Genomic DNA, 21,986 nt, shown 5'->3' with positions numbered 1-21,986 from the left:
AGTAACAAGAGCTCCAGTTGATTCTTGAGCTCATTGAAAATAAAAAAAAAGGTAATTTCTTCAGTGCTAAGGACTGTAAAATAAATAAAAGCAGGCCACCTGGCAGTGACTGGGAGGAGGCTACTTTACATAAAGCAGCTGCTCTCAAATTTTTTAGTCTCAGGACCACTTCACAACTTTAAAACTTATCAAGAACCCTAATGAGCTTTATTTATGTTCAGTTCTATCAATCAGTACTTACCATATTATTAATTTAAAACAAATAGATTTTTAAAAATATTTGTTAATGCATTTAAAAATAATATATTCATTCCATATTAACATATATTTATGAAAATAGCTATATATTTTTAAAAAGTAATGAGAAGAGTGGCATTGTTTTATTTTTATTTTTTGCCAATCTCTTTAATGCCTGCCTTAATAGATGACAGCTAGATTCTCCTATCTGCTTCTACATTCAGTCTGTTGCAGTCTGTGGTCATGCGGCCCTTGGAAAACTCCACTGTATGAGTGTGAGAGAATGAGTGGAAAAGGCAAATAATCTCTTGTATTGTTATGGAAATAGTTTTGACTTGGTGGTCCCTCTGAAAGGGTCAGAATCCCTGATCACACTTAGAATCGCTGACATGGAGTGATGTTGAAAGTCTTCACGGGACTTTCACGGGGGAGGTGGCGTATAAAGCCAGACTTGAGGGATAGAAATACCTCTCACTTTAAAAAGCATGGAGGCTGTGCAGTAAGGGTGTCAATGCCAATTCACTTGGTCCTAGGGTAGCTGCAGGACTGTGGGTCAGTCCGCTGCCCTCTCTGAGCCTCAGTCTCCTGGTCTGTTTTGTGAGGCGACTGCTCGCTCACGGTGCAGCCCCTCGCCCCAGGCCACCTACCCGCCCACCCCCACGTTCCTGGTTGGGGGTCCCGAAGAGCACTTTAGAGCTGGCTCTGTTGTTTGACCAGCAGGGGGCGATGGAGACCGGCCCTGGGTGTACAACTTTCCCCGCAGCGGCCCTTCACGGCTGCCTCCTCTAGACACAAGGTTCCCTCGTGACCGGGCGGTTTCCTTGGCACCAGCTGGTACTTGGTATCGCAGGTAACTGAGCGTCCCCAGCGAGCGACTGGGAGCACCCAGAGCCCTTCACGTTGACTCAGTCGTGGCCCGATGGGGATGCTCTGATTCTCCCGGGAAGATCTGAAAGAGAAAGAAGGAGGAACTGATTTGGGCAAAGACACATTTCTCCCCCACTGTGCCTTTCGGTGGGGAACCACCCAGGAGCTGTTGACTCCTCGCAGGGAAAACCGGGCGGGGTGGCCGGAAGGGAACAAGACGGAGCGCCGTGCCAGCTCTCCCCGAGGTTGTCTGCCTCCCGGCAGGCGCGCAACGACGCTTGCATCAGCGCCTGCCAGGGCTGGGGTAGAGGCAGCCGACGACGTCAGCCGCTTTCCCAGAAGAATTCCACTTCCTGCGTCCAGGGCACCGCGCCTGTGTGGGAGTGGGGGGTTTTGGTTTCGGAGGATGACACCACTTGCTTGCTGGTCTCTTCGTTTTGCACACTCTGTTGTCATGGAGACCAACAGCATCCTGGCATCCTAGAAGAGGCTGCTGTTAACCTGTCCCCAGGAGGTGACCCGGGGAGTGGGGTGGGGGCACGGCCCATTCAGGAAACCACTGAATCAGAAGTCGGGGCTACGGGTCCTGGATTCTGCCCTTTGGGTGCTCCCCTGGGCTACCTTCCATATTGTAGATGATTGCCAAGAGTTTAAGACACCCTTGCATTAAGGTCTTAGAGAAAAACCCTGAGAAAATCAAAGGTCAGAGAGGAGTCCTAACACAGCATGTGGCTGGTAGAACTGTCAGTCCTCTGAGGTTTGGGTTTTGTTTTTACTTCTCCTTCTTTTCATGGAGCAGTCTCCTATGATCCTTTTAAGGAGATTTGCCGGCCTCATCCGCTTTCAGTGAAGCAATGTTTGTTTTAAGTCACTTGGGCAAACATTTATGGATCACCTAGAAAGAGAGGAATGATAGTAGTTAAAAGCCAGCATCAATGGAGCACTTAGAAGGTTGCACAAGCATTTGACTCCTTTAATTGGTTACAGGTTTCATGTTCAATTAACTCATTTAATTTTCATCACAACCTTATGAGGTGGGTATATATTATCCCCATTTTATAGAGAGGGGAACTCAGATCCTCCAGTTAATGAGACCAGCTATGAAGTAAAACTGGGTCTGAATCCTAAAGTAGAGATTTTAATCATTACCAGGCAACATCTCAAACTGTCAGTTGACATGGCAGATATTGCCCTTGTTCTCTGGAATTGATATATTTTTACTGCACTGAGCCATCCATTTAATATTTATGTGTTAATAATTTAAATGACCAGGACAAAAATAATTCCAAGGAAGGAATATGAAAAAAATAAAAATATAAATATAAGCGTGGCTAACGTTGAGTGAATGCCCACTATATACCAGGCACTGTACTAAATGCTCTGCAATTATTACCACATTTGATACAACTCTATGAGGTCAGTTCTATTACTTTAGTCCCATTTTGCAGATGACAAAACTGAGGCACAAAGAGGCGATGGGATTTATCCATGTCCCACAATTAGTAAATTTATAATAGAAGAGTGTTCTGGCCTATAGTAGGCATTTGATATACTTTTACTCTGCTTTGGAGAGAACAAAGAGTGCATTGTATACACTTACCCCAGGAAAACCTCATTTATTAAGACCCATTTCCATCTAAAATTTATTATAATTTGAAAGCAGGCTAAAGTGGAGTTCCTGTTTTCCCATCACTGGAAGAAAAAAAAAGTTGCTAAGCAAATAGTATAAACAAAAGGTAAGAACATTTTTGTAGGGCAATTTAGGGTTTAGAAAGCACTTCCCTACTAAAGACATAACTTCATCTTCACAAAAACCCTGAGAATTCATCAGAACTGGTCATCTTAGTCCCAATTTGCAGAAAAGACTTTTTGACTACTAAAGAAAAAACATATGTTTTTAGGGACTCAAAAATAAACTGCCTTACCAATCCCTACTTTTATTCAACTCCTTCTTTTAAAGGTAGATTCTCATTAGTTATTAAAGCAGGAGCAGTCTTAATCTAAGATCTATTTCTTGGCTTTTGCCTGGGATGATGCCTCTCCTTGAAAGAAAGAAAAAGTCACTCCTTGAGACAGAGCTCACAGTCGTGTATTTTCATTAAATACAGGAGACTGGCATTCCCCTCAGGTGTTCCAAATGAGTAAGATTTGGCTGGTGGGGAGGGAAGGGGGAGGTGAGTCACTGGCTTGGCATGTAAGTTCATCGTGGGGTGACCATATGCGTTGAGCAGGCCTCCACTTCCCACGTATCCCATCTTCTCCACTCAGGCGGCCAGGTCACCGGCCAGCTTAGCTGGGAGTCTAGCTGCTCTGGTGTGATGATCAGTGGGAGACAGTCTTCTTCCTGAATCAGTGACTCAAGACCTTAATGGGTGGGTTTGTGAAAGTTCTGGTAACCAAAGCCAACATTGGTTGTCAAGAGCCTGGCTGCCAACTCATGGTCTATAAGTTAGAGAGGGAAAACATACATCCTTGGGAAGAAAGAGGAGAGAGCTTGTTTTACCATTTGTTGGAATGCTAAAGGTCTAAGAAATGATGAGATGGACCTTCTTAGATGGGATGGACAACTTAGAAGAGTGGCACATGGCAGGTGTTGGTAAATATTTGTTGAATGATTATTACTTTGGAGGAGTTCAATAGAGCAAGAACAATCCCATACTAGGAGTGAAAAGAATATATTCTTACTTACGTCTCCCTGACTCTGATTTTCTCAGAGGAATGCCAGAATTGGAGTTTGATATATTTTTGTGGAATTGACATGAAGTTTTATGTGGGCATTTATGGAATTGACAGAAAGAATCAAGATGTTTATGCAGGTAACTAGGTCCTTCACAATGGTTAATGTGAAAGAACTATTCTGTGACTCTTTGGCTATGTTTACAAACTAACCTAGGAATTGTTAGCAGAGGTACTATATGTATATAATGAAAGATAGCAAGAAAAAGTTTTTGTTTTATTTGTTTTGCCTTTTTTTTCTCTTTTGTCTCTAGACTGTTGAGACAATTTTGAATGGTTTAAGCTATATGAATCTTGGAGTCAGACAAGCCTCGTATTAGTCAGTCAGGACTCTTGATTGCAAGGGATAAAAACTAGATTTCAGCCAACTAGAGGGAAAAAAACCCACCCATTTGATGGCTTCAGGCACAGTTGAATCCAGGTGCTTGAATGATAGTGTTAGAGATCTGTTGTTCTAAATCTCTCAGTTCTGCCTTTATAGGCCCGTAGTGCCAGGCTTACATTCTTCCAGCTTAATGTAAGTTGTTGTTCTTTCCCAACAAAAATCTCAGGATCAACTCTGACTGGCCTGACTTGGGTCACATATTCACCACTGAACCAGGGGATGACATTAAAGCCATCGGAACCTCACAGACTGAGAGGCGTGCAGTTTCCAGAATAAAAGGGAATGGTTGCTAAGCAGGCGAAAACAATAGACGTCCACTCCCTAAGCCTAAATGTATGCCTGTGGGAGGGAGGATTTATATTTTGTGTGCGATTTTCCTGGTTTGTCACTGCCTCGTGAATCAGTCCGGGGTGGAATGTTTGTGCTCTGGACTCAGCAGACCCGAGGAGAAACTGCGATTCTTCACTAGCTGTGTGGCCTCAGGCAACTCACTTAAAGATACTCATGCGCATAAGCGCCATGTTTTGAATGCCAGACATGTGCTAGGTGTTACCTGTATTATCTTGTTTACTCCACAGCTATGCAAAGTAGTTATTGTTGTCTCCATTTTACAGATGAGGATTCTGAGGGTCAGAGGGGTTAGTGACTTACCCAAGGTCATTAAGCCTGAGCACTCCAACTCAGGGCACTGTGACCCAAACTGGCCTCTTGTGCCTCACTCTCCTCACCTGCAAAATGGGTATTAAGGAGAAGAGATGGAAGAAGATGACGAAGTAACAGTGAAATGCTCATAATATATTAGGCATGCATAAATCAACTTCTCTTCATCTGATCTTCCACTCTTTTCTTTCCTTGCTTCCTTCCTTGTTTTCTTTTTTTGGTCACTTCATAAGGTCCTGGTTTTTCCTCTTCCCTCCTTCCCCTCTTCTGCCTTTCTCCCTTCTTTTTCTATCCCCTTCTCTTCTTTTTGTTTTTCTGCCTGTTTAAAGAAGTCCTGCATGGTCCAGGGTGATGTTTCTGAATCACAATGGGGGCTGAATAAACACTGACACTTTACCCATTTTTAAAGCACTCACCCTCATAAATATGGCTGTCACCCCCAGAGGCACCCACGGCCAGCGCTCCGGATTGACCCAAGATCTCATCGTAGCTCATCGGGAAGGGAAAAACCAAGGTGAAGTGGACTCCTTCTACCCCACCGTCAGCCTCCGTGCACTCTGATCTCAATTTCAAAGTTCTACTGATTTGTTTAATCAGAATCCCCCCTCTGACTGAGGTCTGGGGAAGAGTGAGGGGCAATTGCATTGCGAGCAGCTCCCACTCTCACCACAGTTTTGGCTTTAGCCCCGGCCTGACCTTTTATTCACCCCCCTCCAGCCTGCCTGGGAAGCCACCCAGAAGCCTGATGAAAGGGAAAGGAAGTGAGCGCTGGGCTAAAACAGCCTTGGGTTTTTGAGATAAGCACCTTCAATTTGGACGTGTCGTAACTAGAAATCAAGATGAATTGGCAGCAGAGGGGAGAGCTGGCCTTTACCCAGATCCCAGGATGGTGGCAAGGGCTGGGGCCCCTGGGCAGACCCAGGGGTGACATCTAGAATCTAGTCTTCTCCAGGAAGGAGGGCAGATGCCAGAGGAGGGTGGGGAACTTGGAAGACAGTGAGCCTCTAGCTCCCTAATAACCATTTTCCTATAATGTTCTGGTCTTGGGAACAGGAAGTTCAAGTAAGTGACAGAGCCAAGAGGCTTTTTTTCCCCTGCTCACTGAGTGTGTGCGTGTGCATGCCATTCTGCACCAGCCCTTATGCTGGGTTTGGCGTGAGGCCCTCCCCCATCCCCAAGCCCTCAAGCAGCTCCTCATGGGTTCCCCCATCCCATGGGCACTGCAGTTGGATTTAGGGTTCCTTCTTGGGGCAACATCCCTATTAGCAGAAAGAGCCTCCTACCCCACCCCACCCCCACCCCCCAACAAGTATATAAACATCTAGATAGTCAGATTCTGGACAAGACTGTGCAGAGATAAAGGCAGGGGAGGGAGGGCATGGGGAAGCTCATCAAATTTATATTCCCACCCCAACCATGAGAAAGGATATTAATAATTCCCATTTCACAGATGAGGAAACCAAGACTCAAAGAGGTTGGTTAGCAGGAAGACGCAATGTCTGCTAACTGGACTGTTTTATGTCACGGACTGTAGTCTTTCTTCCCCAAGATGCTGGCACCGGGGCCTGTTACACCCTAGTGCAGCACTTCTCACAATTTGAAGTGCACCCACGAGACCCAGGGACCCTGTTAAAAAGCAGATTCTGATTCTGTGCAGCTGAGGAGGGGCCTGAGATTCTGCATTTCCACAAGCTCCCAGATGAGGATAGCACTGCTGGCCTGAGAAACACACTTTTAATAGTGAGATTCCATTCTCAGTCTGTCTTTCTGATCAGCTCCGAGCAGCATACGCTTGAGTTCACCATTCAGGCAGCAGTGACGGGTGGTCTAGAGTTGGGCTATCCAAATTGAGATGTGCAGTTTGTGTTAAATATACACCAGATTTTGAACACTGAGTAAGGAAAAAGAAAGTAAGATATCCTATTAATAACTTTTTATACTAATTACATGTTGAAATAATATTTTGGATTTTTTGGGTAAAATAAGTATATCTGTGTATATATGTAACCTTCATTGTGGTAACCTATATACAACATTTTAAAAATTATTTTTACCTATATCTTTTTCCATCTTTTAATGTGGCCACTAAAAAATTTTAAATTATGCATTTAGCGTGCTCCAGAGCAGTAGTTCTCAACCAGGGGCAGTTTTGCCCCCCAGGGGACATTTAGCAATATCTGGACACATTTTTCTCACCACTGGAGGTGGGGTCATTGCTGGCATCTAGTGGGTAGAGCCCAGGGATGCTGTTGAACGTCCCACAACTCACAAAAAATTAATTATCCAGCCCAAAATGTCAATCGTGCTGAGATTGTGAAATTCTGCTCTCAGGTCATCCCTGCTCTCTGAAATTATTATTTTTTTATTACTTGTCCATTGTCTTTCTCCCCCTACTAGAATATAAGTCTCAGGAGATCAGCGACCTTGTCTAGCTCAGACCCCAGAACAGTGCCTGGTATGTGGTCGGCATTCTGCAATACACATTGAGCGTCTTTTTAACCCCTGAGCCAACCACCAGGTGGTTTGATTTCATCCATGCAGATTAGCACACGCCCACCAGCCAAGGGCCTCAGAACACAATGAGACCACTCCACCCTGAAATCAAGCTAGTACAAGACAGAATCTAAACGCACGAGTCTTGACTACATTACCTTCACAACTGCACATTAATCTATCAGTGAGCCTACATTAACACAGGGAGAAGAGATAGCAATTGTTTCTGAAGGGCTTCTTAGTCCTCGGGTAGGGACCCTGCCTGGGCTCGCCCGCTGGCTGAGGCAGCCTGCCAAGCATCCACAGATGAGATCCCTTTGATTTTCAGTGACTTTATTTACCACCCAGTGGTGGTTTCAAGTCCTGGACCCCAGCCCATCAGCTCTGCCACTTTCCTTGGATGCTGAGTCCTTTGCAGAGCCCAGACACAGGACTTCTAAGGGGCACTCATCTCTCAGTCCCCTCCCTTAGCAAGAGGCCGATGGGTGGGGTGGTTGAAACCAAAAGAACCACTTGGGTCCACCCAGGGCATGCAAGGGAATGGAATCAGGCAGATTGCTCTCTCTTGTCCAGATGACTCCTTAATTTTCAGTACACAGTCTTGGAAGCAACTGTTCTGGGAATTTCTCTCTCCCTCTCATCACTCTCTGGGGTGGGGCCCTGTCCTGGTAGGAATCAGGAGAGCTGTGTTTGGCCCCAGAGCTGATGTTGTAACCTTGAGTAAGTGAGGGAAGCCCTCTGAGCCTCAGTTTCCTCTTCTACAAAATGAGGGGAGGAGGGGAAGGAGGGGAAGTCACACTGATCTTTAAAATTTTCAGTGTTTCCCTTCAAAAGGAAGTCCGAACTCCTTAGCATGGCCCAATTTCACTCTTGCCAGCTTCCTGTCACCCAATCCACAATCCAGCTCCTTATCCCATGTTGTAAATGCATCCCAAGCTTCCACCACAATATCCTAACTACAGGTTTTTGTTTTTTTTTTTTTTTTTTAACGTGCCTTGCTGTCTATTGCCTCCTTTTCTTTGGACATGCCATTCCCTTTTTCTCTGAATTTTTTAGACTAGTTCTTAAAAGTACATGCAGCTGATCACATGGCATGTATTAACTGTGTTATGCCCTTGGACAAGTTCCTTAATCTCTCTGTGCCTCAATTTCCTCTTCTGCAAAATGAAAATAACAATAGTATATAACTTATAGGGTTGAAATACACGTTAAATGAGATCATGCTTGCAGAGTTTACAACAGTGCCCATGCCCTACAAAGCCATAAGAGAAAAGTTCCCTGTCATCATCATTATTATTTCTGGAAACTAGTCCCACTTGTCTCTCAGGAATCAGCTCAGTTGTCACCCTCTTCCAGGAAGCCTTCCCTGATTTCCCTCACCCAGCCGAGAGAGCTGCCTCTCCTGGGCTCCTGACTCACCCTGGGCTCACCATGGTCACAGCACTTGTCACCTGTGTTGTAACTGCCTGTTTTCTTGTCTGCCTTCCCTCAGTAGACTGTCACTTCCTCTCATCTAGAGGTCAGAAACAGACCCCCACTGGCCCCAACGACAGGGTGCTTTAGTTGGACTCCAGGGGAATTTTGAAATATTTTAATTGGCTGCCAACATTGGAAATAGGATCATTTCATATAAAAATCTGGATCTCCAGCTTTTCCTGGAAAATAAGAAATTCTGCTGCCAGGCCTCCGTCATCACCTGTGCCTGCAGGAGCTGTCACTGTCACACAGCATGGGCTCCCCAGTTTCCTGCAGGCGCTACTCAGCCAGTTTAACTCACATGATGGGCCCTTAGACAAGCCCATCATCTAAATAGGGACATTTTTGAGAGTGAAAAGGGGGTACTATTAATAACCACATATAAACTGGACAGCCCAGGAAAGACCAGCACGTACACCCACCCAGCCTAATGGGACAGGGGCCTTAGTCATCTTTGTACCCCACTCTGCACAATGCTGGACACAGAAATGCTCATTGAATAATAACAACTAGACTTTCCTGAGCATGGGCTTTCTGTATTAATTCATACTGTCCTTCCCAAAACCCAATGAGGTAAGTTTGATTATCTTCATTTTACAGATGGGGAAACTGAGGCACAGGCAAATTAGTAACCTGTCTCCACTGCACAGCTAGGAAGCTGGGAACGAAGGTAGTCTGAATCTAGAGTGTGTGTTGACTGAATGAATGTTTAACTCTGAAGTTCCTTCCCAGCTCTAAAAATCTCATTCCTAATTTTTTTTTCCTATTTTCTCCTTTCTCTCCCATGTCTCCCTTTTGTCTTTTCATTCTTTCTCCAATTCTTATATTTCCTTCACTCTCCCATCTCTCCCTCTTTCTCTCTCTTGCTTGCTGTCTCTATCACACTCGCACCTGCTCTCTCAGTTTCTCCCACGCTCACAGTTTCTCTTTTTCTGGATTTCTCTTAACTCCCTCTCTCCCTAGATGCTCTCACTCTCTCTGTTGCCATCTCTCTGGCTCTTCCTCTCTCCTTCCTCCTCCTCCTCCTCCTCTTCTCCCTTTACCCTCCTTCTCTATCTTCTCTCTCTGCTCTCTCATGCATTCTAACCACAATTAAACACTTGGGTGGTGGAAAGTTCTCAGCTAACTCCCCATTGGTGTTGCCTGGCAGAAATTAGGCATGTACCTGCTTTAACTTCTTTATGTCTTCTGCTATAGCAGAGGCACAGAGACCTGAAGCTGGGAGATTCAGAATCCAATAGTTGGGCCATCCAATTCCACATCCCCAGCCGGTGCCCCCATCCCAGCTGGGAACAATTGGCCAGACAACATCTTGATGACTTTCATCATAGAGGTCTGCAAAAAGGGCAACTACTTCTGGGCTCCGGCTTTCTTTACAATCCACCAAAGCTAAGGCAGTATTAACAGCGTGTCTTTCCTTTTTTGACAAGAGGAAAGTAACTAGAGTATATTTTTCACAAAAATGATCCCTCCAATATTTATGACCAAAGCACATGAAATGAGTGTCTTTTGAAAAGGGGAAATTATCTTGGACTATTATTTTGAACCCAAGGAAAAAGTCAACCTTTAAAAAAAATCGCAGAGTTTGGGGAATGGGTTAAAGAGGGAGAAGAGTAATAGGGTAGGAGAAAGTGAGTGAAGATTTAAGGGGAAGGGAGAGCAAAGGGAGAAAGAGAGGAGAAGAGAGACAGACAAGAGATTTAAAAGAGAGTTACAGATGAAACTTCAACAGCTTCGGGCCTAGGCAGGTACCTGGTTGGCTGTCAGGAATGAATGTGCACTTCTCGAGAGAGGGAGGAGATGGGCAGAAAAAGAACCACGGAGATGCTGGTGCCCAGCCTCAGATCCCAAACTGGGCCCCACCCTCTTTTTCACCTTGATTTCCAAATGGGTGTTCCCACCCTCTGGAGGGAAGTGTTCAGACAAATTCTCAGTTGGTGGTGGTGAGTCAGGGCCCCACCCAGCCCCCTGCCCACAGCGGGGGCCTCTTCTTACCCACAGGCCTGGCAGCTGCTGGGTGTCATGGGGGAAGAGCAAGCCAGCAGGGACACAGAAGACCTTTGAACTCACTCCAAATGATCTGCGGCCACAGGGGCTGATTCCCAGAGCCCTGTAGCTGGGGAGGCTGGCAATCCTAAACTGGCTGCTGAGTGTTTGGGATGTCAATGTCAACATCCCGAAGGCGACAGCCCTGGGGAGTGGGTTCACTCCAGCTGTGAAGATCTGTCAACAGAGTCTCTTACTGCTCCCCCCTTCAGGGGCAGGAGCCCATGGCAGTCCCAGGGCACACCCAGCACCTGACACGCAGGGTTCATTCAAATCTCACCGAGGCCACTTAACAGCTGGGGGACCCTGCCCAAGCCACTTAACCTCTGAGCCTCCACTTCCCTCAGTGCAAGGGCCTGGGGCCAGTACAACTGTAGTCTAGAGGTGTGACCCTCTTTAATAAGATAAGCTGGGGGTGGGGGTGGGGGGATGGAAGGGGCCTCCAGTCTACAGTGGTCACTCAATATATGTTGGAGGCAAGGACTGAGGAGATACTTTCCCAGTCATTCCAAGAGGGGATGCAGCATCTCTTGCTGGGAGTTCTTGGGTGTGTTGTACGAATGTTTCTCTTTAGGCAGACAGTGTGGTAATGTGGCTAAGAGTCATGCTCTGGAGGCTGAACGCCTGGGTTCAAATCCTGCCTGAGCTCCTTGCTAGCTGTTTGGTATTGGGCAAGCCACTTAACCTCTTCTGAGGCATGACTCCCCCAGGGTGCAAAAGAGGAAACTAAAGTTTGGCCAGGTGGAGAGGTGCCTGATGGCAGAACCGGAACTTAGAGACTCTTTCTCCCAAGGCCCACCACAGAGGCCAGAAAAGAGGTGCTGCTATCACCCCCTTTCTGCCCCCCAGCCCCGGGGCAGAAGACAAACACGAGCCCAGAAGTCTAAGAAAGAAGAGAAAGAACCAGCCGAGGTGAAGAGTCGTGTCTCCTTCTCCACCACCCTCCCTCGCTCAATCTAGACAAAGGAACAGCAGCCCTAGGGCAAGGTCAAGTGCAGGGCGGTGAGAGGGTGGGAGGAATGTGTGACAAGAGGGGGGCCGGTGGCTGGTGGCGAGGGGTGAAGCGCTGGTCCTGAGAATGCGGAAGGAAGCCCTTTTATCTGCATTAACAAGAACCGAGAGGGAAGTTGTTTGCATCTGGCAAGATACCTCAGCTGTGACCTCCTGTGTCTGAGGAGAGGGGTCGCCTGTATAAGCTTTGCTTTCAAAAACCTCTTAGAATTAAAAAATAAACATGGTCCTGATTCTTAAAAGATGCCCTCAGCCCAACCGAATCAGTCTCTCAGCAGCTTTGTGACCAGTTCGAAAGGGTTGGTCTTTGCACCTCTAGCAGCAGCTGGCATTTGCCATGCCTCCTGCCTGCCCATTTTACAGATTGGGAAACTGAGGCTGGAACTTGGCCTCCAGTCCTAGCTCTGCGATAGTCCCTCTGTGACCCTAGTTGCTTCGCCAGAGGGGCCTGGTTTTCCCTCTAAAGCAGAGAGGTTTAGGCTAAGCCTTCCTTGAGTCCTCCCACCCTCCTTTCTCTCTAGTGCAAAGGGTGTGGAATTCTAAGGCAAAAGTCACCCTGATAAAGTGGTGTGGATTGGTCAATACCCCAGCCCTGAGGTCAGCCTCTGGAAGCAATCTCAGATGGCCCCAGGATCCGAGGTTCCAAACCCCCACAGGCAAGCAGAAGTGTTTCCTCCCACTCAGGGCCACCTCCCTTCCTGAGCAATTCTGCTCCGATATTGTGGGTGAAGCAGCTGTGCTTGCTCCAGAACTCCAAGGCCAAGCACTTCCGTCTTAGAACAAGCAGATATTCCATGATGAGTTTTGCTCCCACCTGGAATGAGCACTTAACATTGAGCCAGGCTTTGGGTGCCCGGTTACTCCTTTCATCCTCAACAAGCCTACGGAAGGCCACACACTCACCACCCGTTTTACACATGAGGAAGCCGAGGTTTGGAGAGGCCTGTGCCCAAAGTCACACAGCTGCAGGCAACAAAGTGGAGACCCACACCCAATCCTAGCCACTCCATTTAAATCAACACTGGGTATTTGGATTATGTGTGATTTTCTTTCTTTTTTAATTAAAAATATATTTTTTCTGAAATGAACATGAATTACTCGTATTTTAAAAGAAAGGAACTAAATCGCAGCATTCATAGACAAAATGATGCGTTGTCTGGAATTTGATTTAAGCTAATCCAATTTTTTTTTTTTGGGGGGGCAGATAACTAAAACAAAATTGTCCTTGAATTGACTATTGTCAAAGCTGAGGCTGCATGTTGAGTATGAGATTCATGAGAGATTCATGTTTTCTTTAATTGTGAATATGCTTGAAAATGGCCATGACAATTTTAAAATGTAATAAATTTTGAAGGCTAAATGGACTGGCATTTGCAAGGCCCTGTGATGGGTGTATGGCAGTGCTCCCACCCACCACACAGCTGAAAGCAGTTTAGGGTCAGCAACGAGAAGGTATTCATTATGGCCTCCTGGTTCTGCTCCCCCCAGACCACAATAGCCCTCTCTGCAGCCAAGAGAACAATCTGCCCCCAAACCGTGGGCTGAGGGGAGACAGCATATTAGGGTCCCCAAAGCCACACTGCGGTTTTATGACAGAATTGCGAACCATATGTGGTTCACGCTCACCCAATCAGGAGACTTGAGGAATTGCTGAAAAATGTTCCCCACAAAGGCACAGGACAGACACCCAGAAATCTAGGGAAGATGAGACCCCTGATTTCCATTTGGCAGCCCAGTGTCCAGGTGGCTCTCAACACAGATCTCCGTGGGCCCACACAACAGCCTGCTGTGCTCCAGGGGAGTTCGACTTTTCCTTCCAGACTCCCCTGAAACAAGGAGACCTCCCTGATTATAACCTTCCCTGGTTGCAGCTGCTCTCCACAAACAAGCCACATCTCCCCTGTCAGCCTTTGTTATATTGAGCCATGGCCATTCATTTATTCAATAATTATTTATTGAACACCAACTATAGGCACTGGGGTTACAGTGGTGAACATATCACAGATGTAGTCCCCATGTTCCAGAAGCTTCTAGCTTCCTATGGGAAAAAGGCAAAAGTCACCTAATTCCACTATTAACCATTGAATTATAGTTCTGACAAGTGCTTTAGAAGAGAGTACAGGAACTATGCGGGCATATAACAAGGGATGTGATCTGATCAGAGGAAGGGGGAATCGGAGAAGGCTTCCTGAAGAAACTGTGTAAACTGAGGTCTGAACATTTGAGGCATTATCTGACCAAATAAGGAAAAGGAAAAATCATGTGCAAAGCCCAGATGGAGCATGAACTGTTCAAGGAATTAAAGCAGAACAGTGAGGACTGTGCCGTGTGAGAAAGTGCAAAGGGGAAGGAGACGATAGAGATCAGCAGGGGGCAGATCACGTAAGGGGCCTGAAGGCCAAGTTAAGGATCATAGGGGCTTCAGGATATTGTGTGTGTGTGTGTGTGTGTGTGTGTGTGTGTCTGGTGATGTTATTCATTTATACTGAAAATAAGTACCGTGATTGCTGGGGGCTGAGTGGATCAGAACGGGGTAAATGTGGATGCTTTAGGCCATAGCTAGCCCATATGGCATGTTTATAAGAATTAGGAGAAGATGTCTCCTCTAGGTAAATGCAGCTCTGTAGGCCCATGCTTGTGAAATAAGTCTAGCGTAAATTTTAGCCTCCACTCTCCCTGGGCCAGTGCCCTTGTGCAGTGAACAACCTGTACAACCGTTCATGATGGCCATGGATGATGGTAGAAGAGAGAAATCAACCCTGTAACAACATCTGTTGACAAGTCTGCCTCCTGCACTTTGAGCACCTTGAGTTCTGAGTTCTTGAGTTCCATGTTCATGTTTATGACCCCAGTGTATAGAGGGGATGCTCCTGATGCTTGATGAATGGATTATTCTTTGGTGTTTTTTTTCCCCCTTTAGGCTTCTTCTAAATTTATAATGGTTTCTTTTAATGCACTCCTGCTAGGTGTTAGGAAGCACGGTTAGGCACTTTGCCTCTTATTTAAGCCTCCAAGCATCTTACCTTCTGTTCATTTAACAGACTTGCCCAAGGTCACACAGCTAGGAAGGGGGGCTGGGACCCTTCTAAATGCTTGAGTGGCAGGCCATGCTGTGTGTGAAATTGTCAAGCCCCGGGGCATGTCCCAGGCCTGCCCGCATACCTTCTGGTACAAATTCTTGTGGCCAAATCTCTGCACTTTCAGTCCTAGAACATCAGAGCTGAAAGGGACCGTTTGGAGCCTCATTTTACAGATGGAGCAATCGAGGCCCAGAGAAGGGATAGAAATTACTCAAGATCACTGAGTAAGTCAGGGCTAGAGCAATACTAGAAACCAGGTCCCTTGAGACGTTTGGAAATAGATAGACATCAGGAGTGGAAATTAGAAGGGAAAGCAAAGGGGAGAAGTAGCTCTCTACGGGATGGTATCTGACTGGGACTGTTATCTGCAGGGTTGCCTAGGGATAGAGCAGGATGAGATAGTGATTCCTTGGTGACTGAAAGGGAAGAGAAGGTAGAGAGAACAGGACTTCCTCCAAGGAGTGGGAAGGTCTCTAAAGTAGAATCCACTTGGACCCAGCCTGGCCATAGATTTTTCAGACGCTGGCAGCAAGCTGCCCGATGGCCTGCTCTCAGGGCAACTGGTGAAATCAGAGAGAACGCCTGCTTCCCCTTCCCAGGGGCCTCTGTCCCAGGCATGGCTGAGGGGCCCCACTCCAGTTCTCTGTCAGCGCCCGCTCGGGGTTTTCCTGGTTTGAGGTCTACGTCACAGCTCCTCTGATGTCACAGTGCCCAGGCCCACCAGCACTGCCTGAGTGGAAAATCCCTCAGAGTCCAAGCAGCCCATGACCGTACAGGCAGGAAACTGTGACATGCGAGGCACTCAGGGTGTGGGCTTTATTCTTGGTATGTGGTTGGGAAGGGCGGGGTGCCAAGTGGGGATGGGGGTGGGGTGGATGTGATGGTCAGGAAAGAACAGAGGAATCCAAAAAGAAGGAAGCCCTTCTGAGATTTCCAACTAGTTTTCTTTTCCAGAGGTTTCCTTTTGTGTCCTCCAGGATTGTCTTTTCTACATTGGATAACCATGGGCCTCTGGAAGGTGGGAGTTAGGGTAGGGATGGGGTCTAGGGATCGAGGGTGCTGCCCTTAAACTCAGGGTGTCCCAAACTATGGAGTTTTGAGTATTAGCAATGGTAGTTGCATAACTACTAGTCGCCATGAAACAAGAACTTTCTAGATGCCAGGTTTTATGTATCTAGTATAGGACCTGACATTTAGTAAAACCTCAATAAATGGTAGCCTTATTTTAATCTACACATCAGCCTTAAGAAAGTAAAGATCAGTCCCATTTTACAGATGAGGAAACTGAGGTTCAAAGAGCATAAGCCATTTTCTCAATGTATACAGTTAGTCATTCATCTACTGAGTCAGAAAAATATTTATTGAGTCCCTACTGTGGCATCCACTGTTCTAGATGATAGGGATAGAGCTGGGAACATCCCCCGTCATTCATTCTTTATTCAACAGATAGTTATTGAGTGTCGAGTGTCTACTATGTGAACATGGCCCCTGGCTCATGGTTTATTCATTTACGATTTAGCAAAGGGAGTCAGACAGTGAGTGTATAAGGAGGAAGCAAAAAACGAGAAAGCAAATCAATGAGGAAGGTAATTGCACATCGATAGGAAACAAGCAGGGTGATGGGATACAGAATATGTGTGAGTATGTGGGAGAAGGAGGGCTTTAGACAGGATGGCCAAGGAAGCCTTTATTTAGGAGGGGACATCTGAACTGCAATTTGCTGGGTAAGAAGCAGCTGGGGAAAGAAGTGCCAAGCAGGGACAACAGCAAGAACAAAGGCCCTGAGGTGGGAAAGGACTCAGTGGGGTTTCCAGAAGGTCCAAGAAGGCTGCTCAGACTGGGCCAGGGTGAGCAGCGAGGGGTGTGCTAGGAGGTGAGGTGGAAAAGCAGGTGGGGCGAGATCACACAGGCCTTGCAGACCACAAGGAAGAGAGAAGGGGTTGTTAGGGTTGTCAGGGCCGAGGCTGGGTTTTCATCCCATAAATTCAGGCCTCTGAGGCCAGCCTGGGCACTGCCCCTTTGTCCCAAGCTGCAGCGCTCACTCTGAGCTGGGCTTGGCAGGTGTGACTTCTCTGCCGTGGCCCCTCTTCTCTGCTCCTCTCGCAGTATGACACAGGACATCAGAGCCGCCCGTCGGGGCCTGCGCGCTTTCCATTGAGCAACAGGAACAAACCCCAGCCATCTGACAATCGGCCCTAAAGAAAGGAGCTGCCATTCACATCCAGGACCCTTTCCCCCCCAGCTGCCCCCAAGGCCTCCGGGCCTTCTCCCCTCCTTCACCCACTGATCCCTTACGGTGGGGACAGCATCAGCCTGACCTGGGCTCAAATCCTGCCTCCAATGCTTGTAACTAGTGAGACAGTGAGCGAGTCATTTAGTCACCTCCTTGATCCTCAACTTTCCTCACCTATCTGTTCTCATAGGGCTGTGGGTGAACATTAAATATAAGAATAATATCATGCATTAACTCACTTGGTCCTTATATTAACAGTATGAGACAGACTTTGTTATCAGGGCCAATGGCATGGGCGTTCAACTCTAAGGGCCACCCGCTTGAAAGGGTTCTGCCATTGCCATCTTGAAATCTCTTAATAATTTTAAACAAGGAGCACCCCCACTTTCTTTTGCCCTGCATCCTGTAAATTATGTAGCTCGGCCTGATTATTTTAATACTCATTCATATATTCAAAGAATATTTATTGAGCATCCACTCTGGGTCAAGCACTGTTCAAGGCACTGGGGAGATAGGAGCGAACAGAACAGAATTTGGTACTTTCTTCAAGTTACTTTGCATCACTTCCCAGAAGAGGGAACTGAGGCTCAGAGAAGGTAAGTTACTTGCTCAAGATCACACAGCGGGTGCCTAGGTTCCAACTCAAAGCTCTTAACCATTATGCCATCCTATCTTCAGTGTAAGGATGTAAAGTATTTAACATAAAGCCAGCAAAGAGATAGCAAATACTGTTCTAAGTGCCTTAAGTGTGTCAACAATGCAATCACAACAGCCCCATCTGAGAGACAATCAAACAACTGGAGTCTCAGAGAGGTTCAGTAACTTGCCCAGATCTGAGGTTATAGGAACCCAAGTAGCTTGGCTCAGAGCCATGCTCCTAGCTCCTAGTCACTCTAGCGACTGCCTTCTCTAGGAAGCATTCAAAAAATGATGGCTTTTATAATTAGGACAATCACCACATTCTCATATTTGTCTCTGGAGCCCCTATGGCTTGCACAAGGCTTGAGCCAAATCAAGCCCTCTACGTGTGGAATGAAAGGACCAACAAATGAGTCGACGGAGGCATTCGGCCCTAGGCGGTAACATCTACCGTTGCCCTCCGCCACCACGCCCCCAAATCTGACATGACCTAACACCGGGGCCTTGACACCCAGCCTTCTCTGACTTGCCTGGAGTTAGAGATGAACTCTCTCAGCATTCAGGATGTAGAGAACAGGGTCATGTCTTCCAGTAAACAGGCTGGGGCTTGAAGGGAGGGGTTGCCGGGGTGGGGAGGAGCAGTTCACAGCGATGGTTATCACCGAGTAGCTTTCCTTTTCCTTCCTACAAGAAGACAGAGCTCCTGGAGGTCCCCTCCCCTAAGGGCTGTCACACTGCCCAGAGGGTCTCCTCTCCTATGCTTGGGGGAATTTGGGGAATTTATCACAGGCAGGCAGTCCTTAAGCACTGAGTGATTTCTAGGGCCCCAGAAGAGACCCCTGAGCAGAACAGTGCTTCCATTATCTTCACTGATTATCTGACATCCCCTGTCATTCATTCATTACTCAGCAGATAGCTATTGAGTGTATACTATGTGCCAGGCACTCTTCTAGGCACTGGGGCTACGGCAGAGAATCAAACAAGACAGAAACCCCTTCAGGACTTACATTCTAGTCCCAGATACTTCCACTGGAAAGCCTTTTGATTGGATGCCAGACACTGGGAATTTTACCTTGTTGGGTGCAGGGTATTTTTGTAATTCTGTAAGTGTTATTGAGTTTTGTCTGGCATACAGTAAAGGTGCTTTCAAATTTTTTCATGTGGGAGGGTAAATCTTGTCCCTGTTCCTCCATTTTGGCCAGAATCAGAAGTTCCCTTTTACTGGCTTTTCCTTACAAGAAGGTCCCTAGGCCTGCCAGAGACAAGACTTGAAACCTCGTTAGTTATTTATACCTGTGTGTGAAAGAGTTTATCAGGTCCTTTCTGAGGCATAGTGGTAATAGGAAAGGAAGGACTGGAAGACAGTGAAGTAGAAAGTAGGACTTAGGAGAGAAATCCAAAAATGCTCATAGGGCCATTTATTCATCTAAATGCATCACAATCTTGGAAATCTGTCAGCAAGGCAAGTGCTTCTATTTCCATTATATGCACGAGGAGAGTGAAGCTTGGAGAGCTTAAATGACTGGCTCACAGTCACACAGCTAATGAAGACTCAGAGGTACTGACTCCTCCCTCAGAGCTCCTTCTAACACACTGTGGGTCAGAGGTCACCATCCAAGGAGGGCAAAGAGCACCTGTGATCCCAAACATTTGTGCTGACTTTGTTGCTTCACACACTGCTGGCCTTGCCCCTTCTGTTCTGTTTCATGTTTGTTTGTCTGAGAAACAACCGCACCTTCCAAGGGGCACAAGTCGGTCCAGCTCAAATTCCCTGAGCAGTGGCCATAGGTTATGAAAACTTAACAATGTGACAGGAATGTAAATTCCATAAGGGCAGGGACTTTGTCTCTCTGGGCCACCTCTAGTACCACAGCACCTAGAAAAGCTCCTATCCCTAGAAAGTATTCAAGGAATTTTGCTGAACAATAATAAAAAACAAATGAATGGACCTAGGGGATTAAGTAAATAGTAAGAAACAGTTGCCTCAATTGCTTCATCTATAAAATGGAGACGATAATCTCTGCCTTTTAATGTTGTTTTGATTTAATTGATGTAAGTTCCATGAGGGCAGGGTTTTTTATATGTTTTATTTATACACATTTACTATATCTCCAGCATTTAAAACAGTGCCTTGCACATAGTAGGTGCTTAGTGAATATTTTCTGGTTGAACAGACAAGAGCAAAATATCTGGTTTTCAGTGACTTCCCATACATAAATAGGATGCAACATAGCATTGTGGTTAAGAGCAAGGAATTTGAAACCAGATTCTAGCCCTGCCATAGACTACCTGAGTGACCTTGAAAAAGTCTCTGAGCCTCAATTTCCCCAGTGTGCATAATGAGGAGAGTTGTCATCTCTACATCAGGTGTTTTTAGGATTAAGCGAGGTCTTGCATATAAAGAGCTTAGCATAGTGCCAGGAACAAATTGCTCCAAGGTTATTAAAGTTCTAATGGGTTCAGGAGTGAGGGAGCATTTTTTTAAGAGCCATTTTTCTCCAAAAGGACTTTTATCCCTGGGACGCCCCAAGGGAACCCAGAAGTTATTCTCCTGAAAAATGAGGCCATGTGGAAAAGAAATTCCTATCACATCTCCTGTCAGCATCTCAGATACCCTCTGAGCCTGAGGGGCAGCCCTCCATCCTTCCTTGCACCTGCTTGACCCTGATGCATCTGGATTCACCGTAGGGTCAGGAGGATCTGCCTGGCTGCGCTGGTCTTCGGCAGTGTTTTGAAGCTGAGATGCGCCTTTTCTTGTCTTGCGGTTGGCGCAGCCTCAAAGCTAACAAGCAGACTGACCCTGAACCAGGGTGAAGTGGATGCTTGTGAGATCCCCAGTGGAGATTGTGAATGAAATCTAGTCCTCCAGCAAGAGCAGCCAGGAGATAAAGTGACCGTCTGGGTTCTGCTATCCCCACTGAGGCCAGGTCACCTCCATCAATGCATCTGTTCCAGGTCTGTATCTTGGTCAACATAAGTATATGTCAATTTTGCCTTAGAAAATTTGGTCATTATCAAGGGAAGATCCTGTGGCTTTGGAAAGAATGACCAAAGAGACTGATCTTCCTGTGGACTGTGAGCAGGGGCAGTACAGAAGAATGATTAGAGGAGTCTCTGACACAGACTGGCTGGAAAGATTCAGAGGATAAAAATAAGTAGAATGCAAGGCACAGAGAAAGCCCTCAATTCGTGAAAGCAATTATGATGTTGATCTGAGAGTAAGGACCTCCTACCCTTGGAGAATTTTCTGGAGCTTAAATTTCCTCAGGCCTCACTACCCCATGTCTCCCCTCCCCACCTTTTCCTCCCCAAAGCAGTTCTCTAATATGTGTATATGTGTCTGTAACTAGTTGATATGCTTTCATTCATTCATTTATTCAAAGATAGGCAGTGAAGCCCAATGGTTAGGAGTGCACATGGGAGAGAGACTGCTGGGAAGCACTCTGCCACTGAACCAAACGTGTGAGCACAGATAAGTTACTTACCTCTCCTTGCTTCAGCTCTAGCATCTCTAAAATGAGAATAACAGTACCAACATCATAAGGCTTGAGTACGAGTTACCTAAATGAATATTCACGAAGCACTTAGAAAAGTGCCTAGCACAAAATAAGCACTCAATTAATAAACTATGGTTCTTACTTTTTTCAGCAAACATTTATTGAGCATCTAATTTTTCCTTAACACTGTACATATAACTATTATGAGGGTTATAGAGATAAAAGATAGTCCCTGCCTTCCCACACTCAGACTTTAGATTCCACACCAACCTGTGGTAATTTCCCTTCATCTGCAGGAAAATGTTGGCTGAATGAATTTGCAAAAGAAAGACAATTATCCTTTCCTGACTTGGACTTGAAGTTCCCAGGGTTACTTCTCTGGCTCTATTATTTACACATAAAGACACTTCTTTTTCTCTGAGCCTTTGTTTCCTCAAATATAAAATGGGGTTGAGGTTGCTAACTTCTGCCTTACAGAGTCTGTAGAACCAACAAAGAAGGCAAGGTTCAGGGAGGCATTTTGGAGACTCAAATGCTTTGAAAAAAGTATAAAGAGTGAGGATGGTCTTCCTCAAGTCCACATCCAGTTCCTCAAGAGGTCAGGGCAGCCTCTTGGTTCCTGACAC

The 21,986-nt window shown here is 46.3% G+C and overlaps 1 protein-coding gene across 1 annotated transcript; it reads right to left on the bottom strand.

Annotated features, from left to right (window-relative positions):
* Positions 1-826: 826 nt before the first annotated feature.
* On the bottom strand, positions 827-5,317 carry LOC119529205. The gene is made up of 2 exons (XM_037829354.1): positions 5,302-5,317; positions 827-1,999 (listed from the first exon to the last, which is right to left on the bottom strand). Exon 2 carries the CDS (start codon positions 1,573-1,575, stop codon positions 928-930), a length of 648 nt encoding a protein of 215 aa, XP_037685282.1. The 5' UTR covers positions 1,576-1,999; positions 5,302-5,317; the 3' UTR covers positions 827-927.
* Positions 5,318-21,986: the final 16,669 nt, after the last annotated feature.

The sequence above is a fragment of the Choloepus didactylus genome, chromosome 1, assembly GCF_015220235.1.
Source record: "Choloepus didactylus isolate mChoDid1 chromosome 1, mChoDid1.pri, whole genome shotgun sequence".
NCBI lineage: Eukaryota > Metazoa > Chordata > Mammalia > Pilosa > Megalonychidae > Choloepus > Choloepus didactylus.
Note: the sequence above shows the minus strand (reverse complement) of the source record. Positions and strands in the feature narration are given on the sequence as shown.

Coding starts and splice junctions, on each gene's coding strand:
- LOC119529205 (XM_037829354.1), bottom strand. CDS start 1,575: ATGCTGTTGGTCTCCATGACAACAGAGTGTGCAAAACGAAGAGACCAG.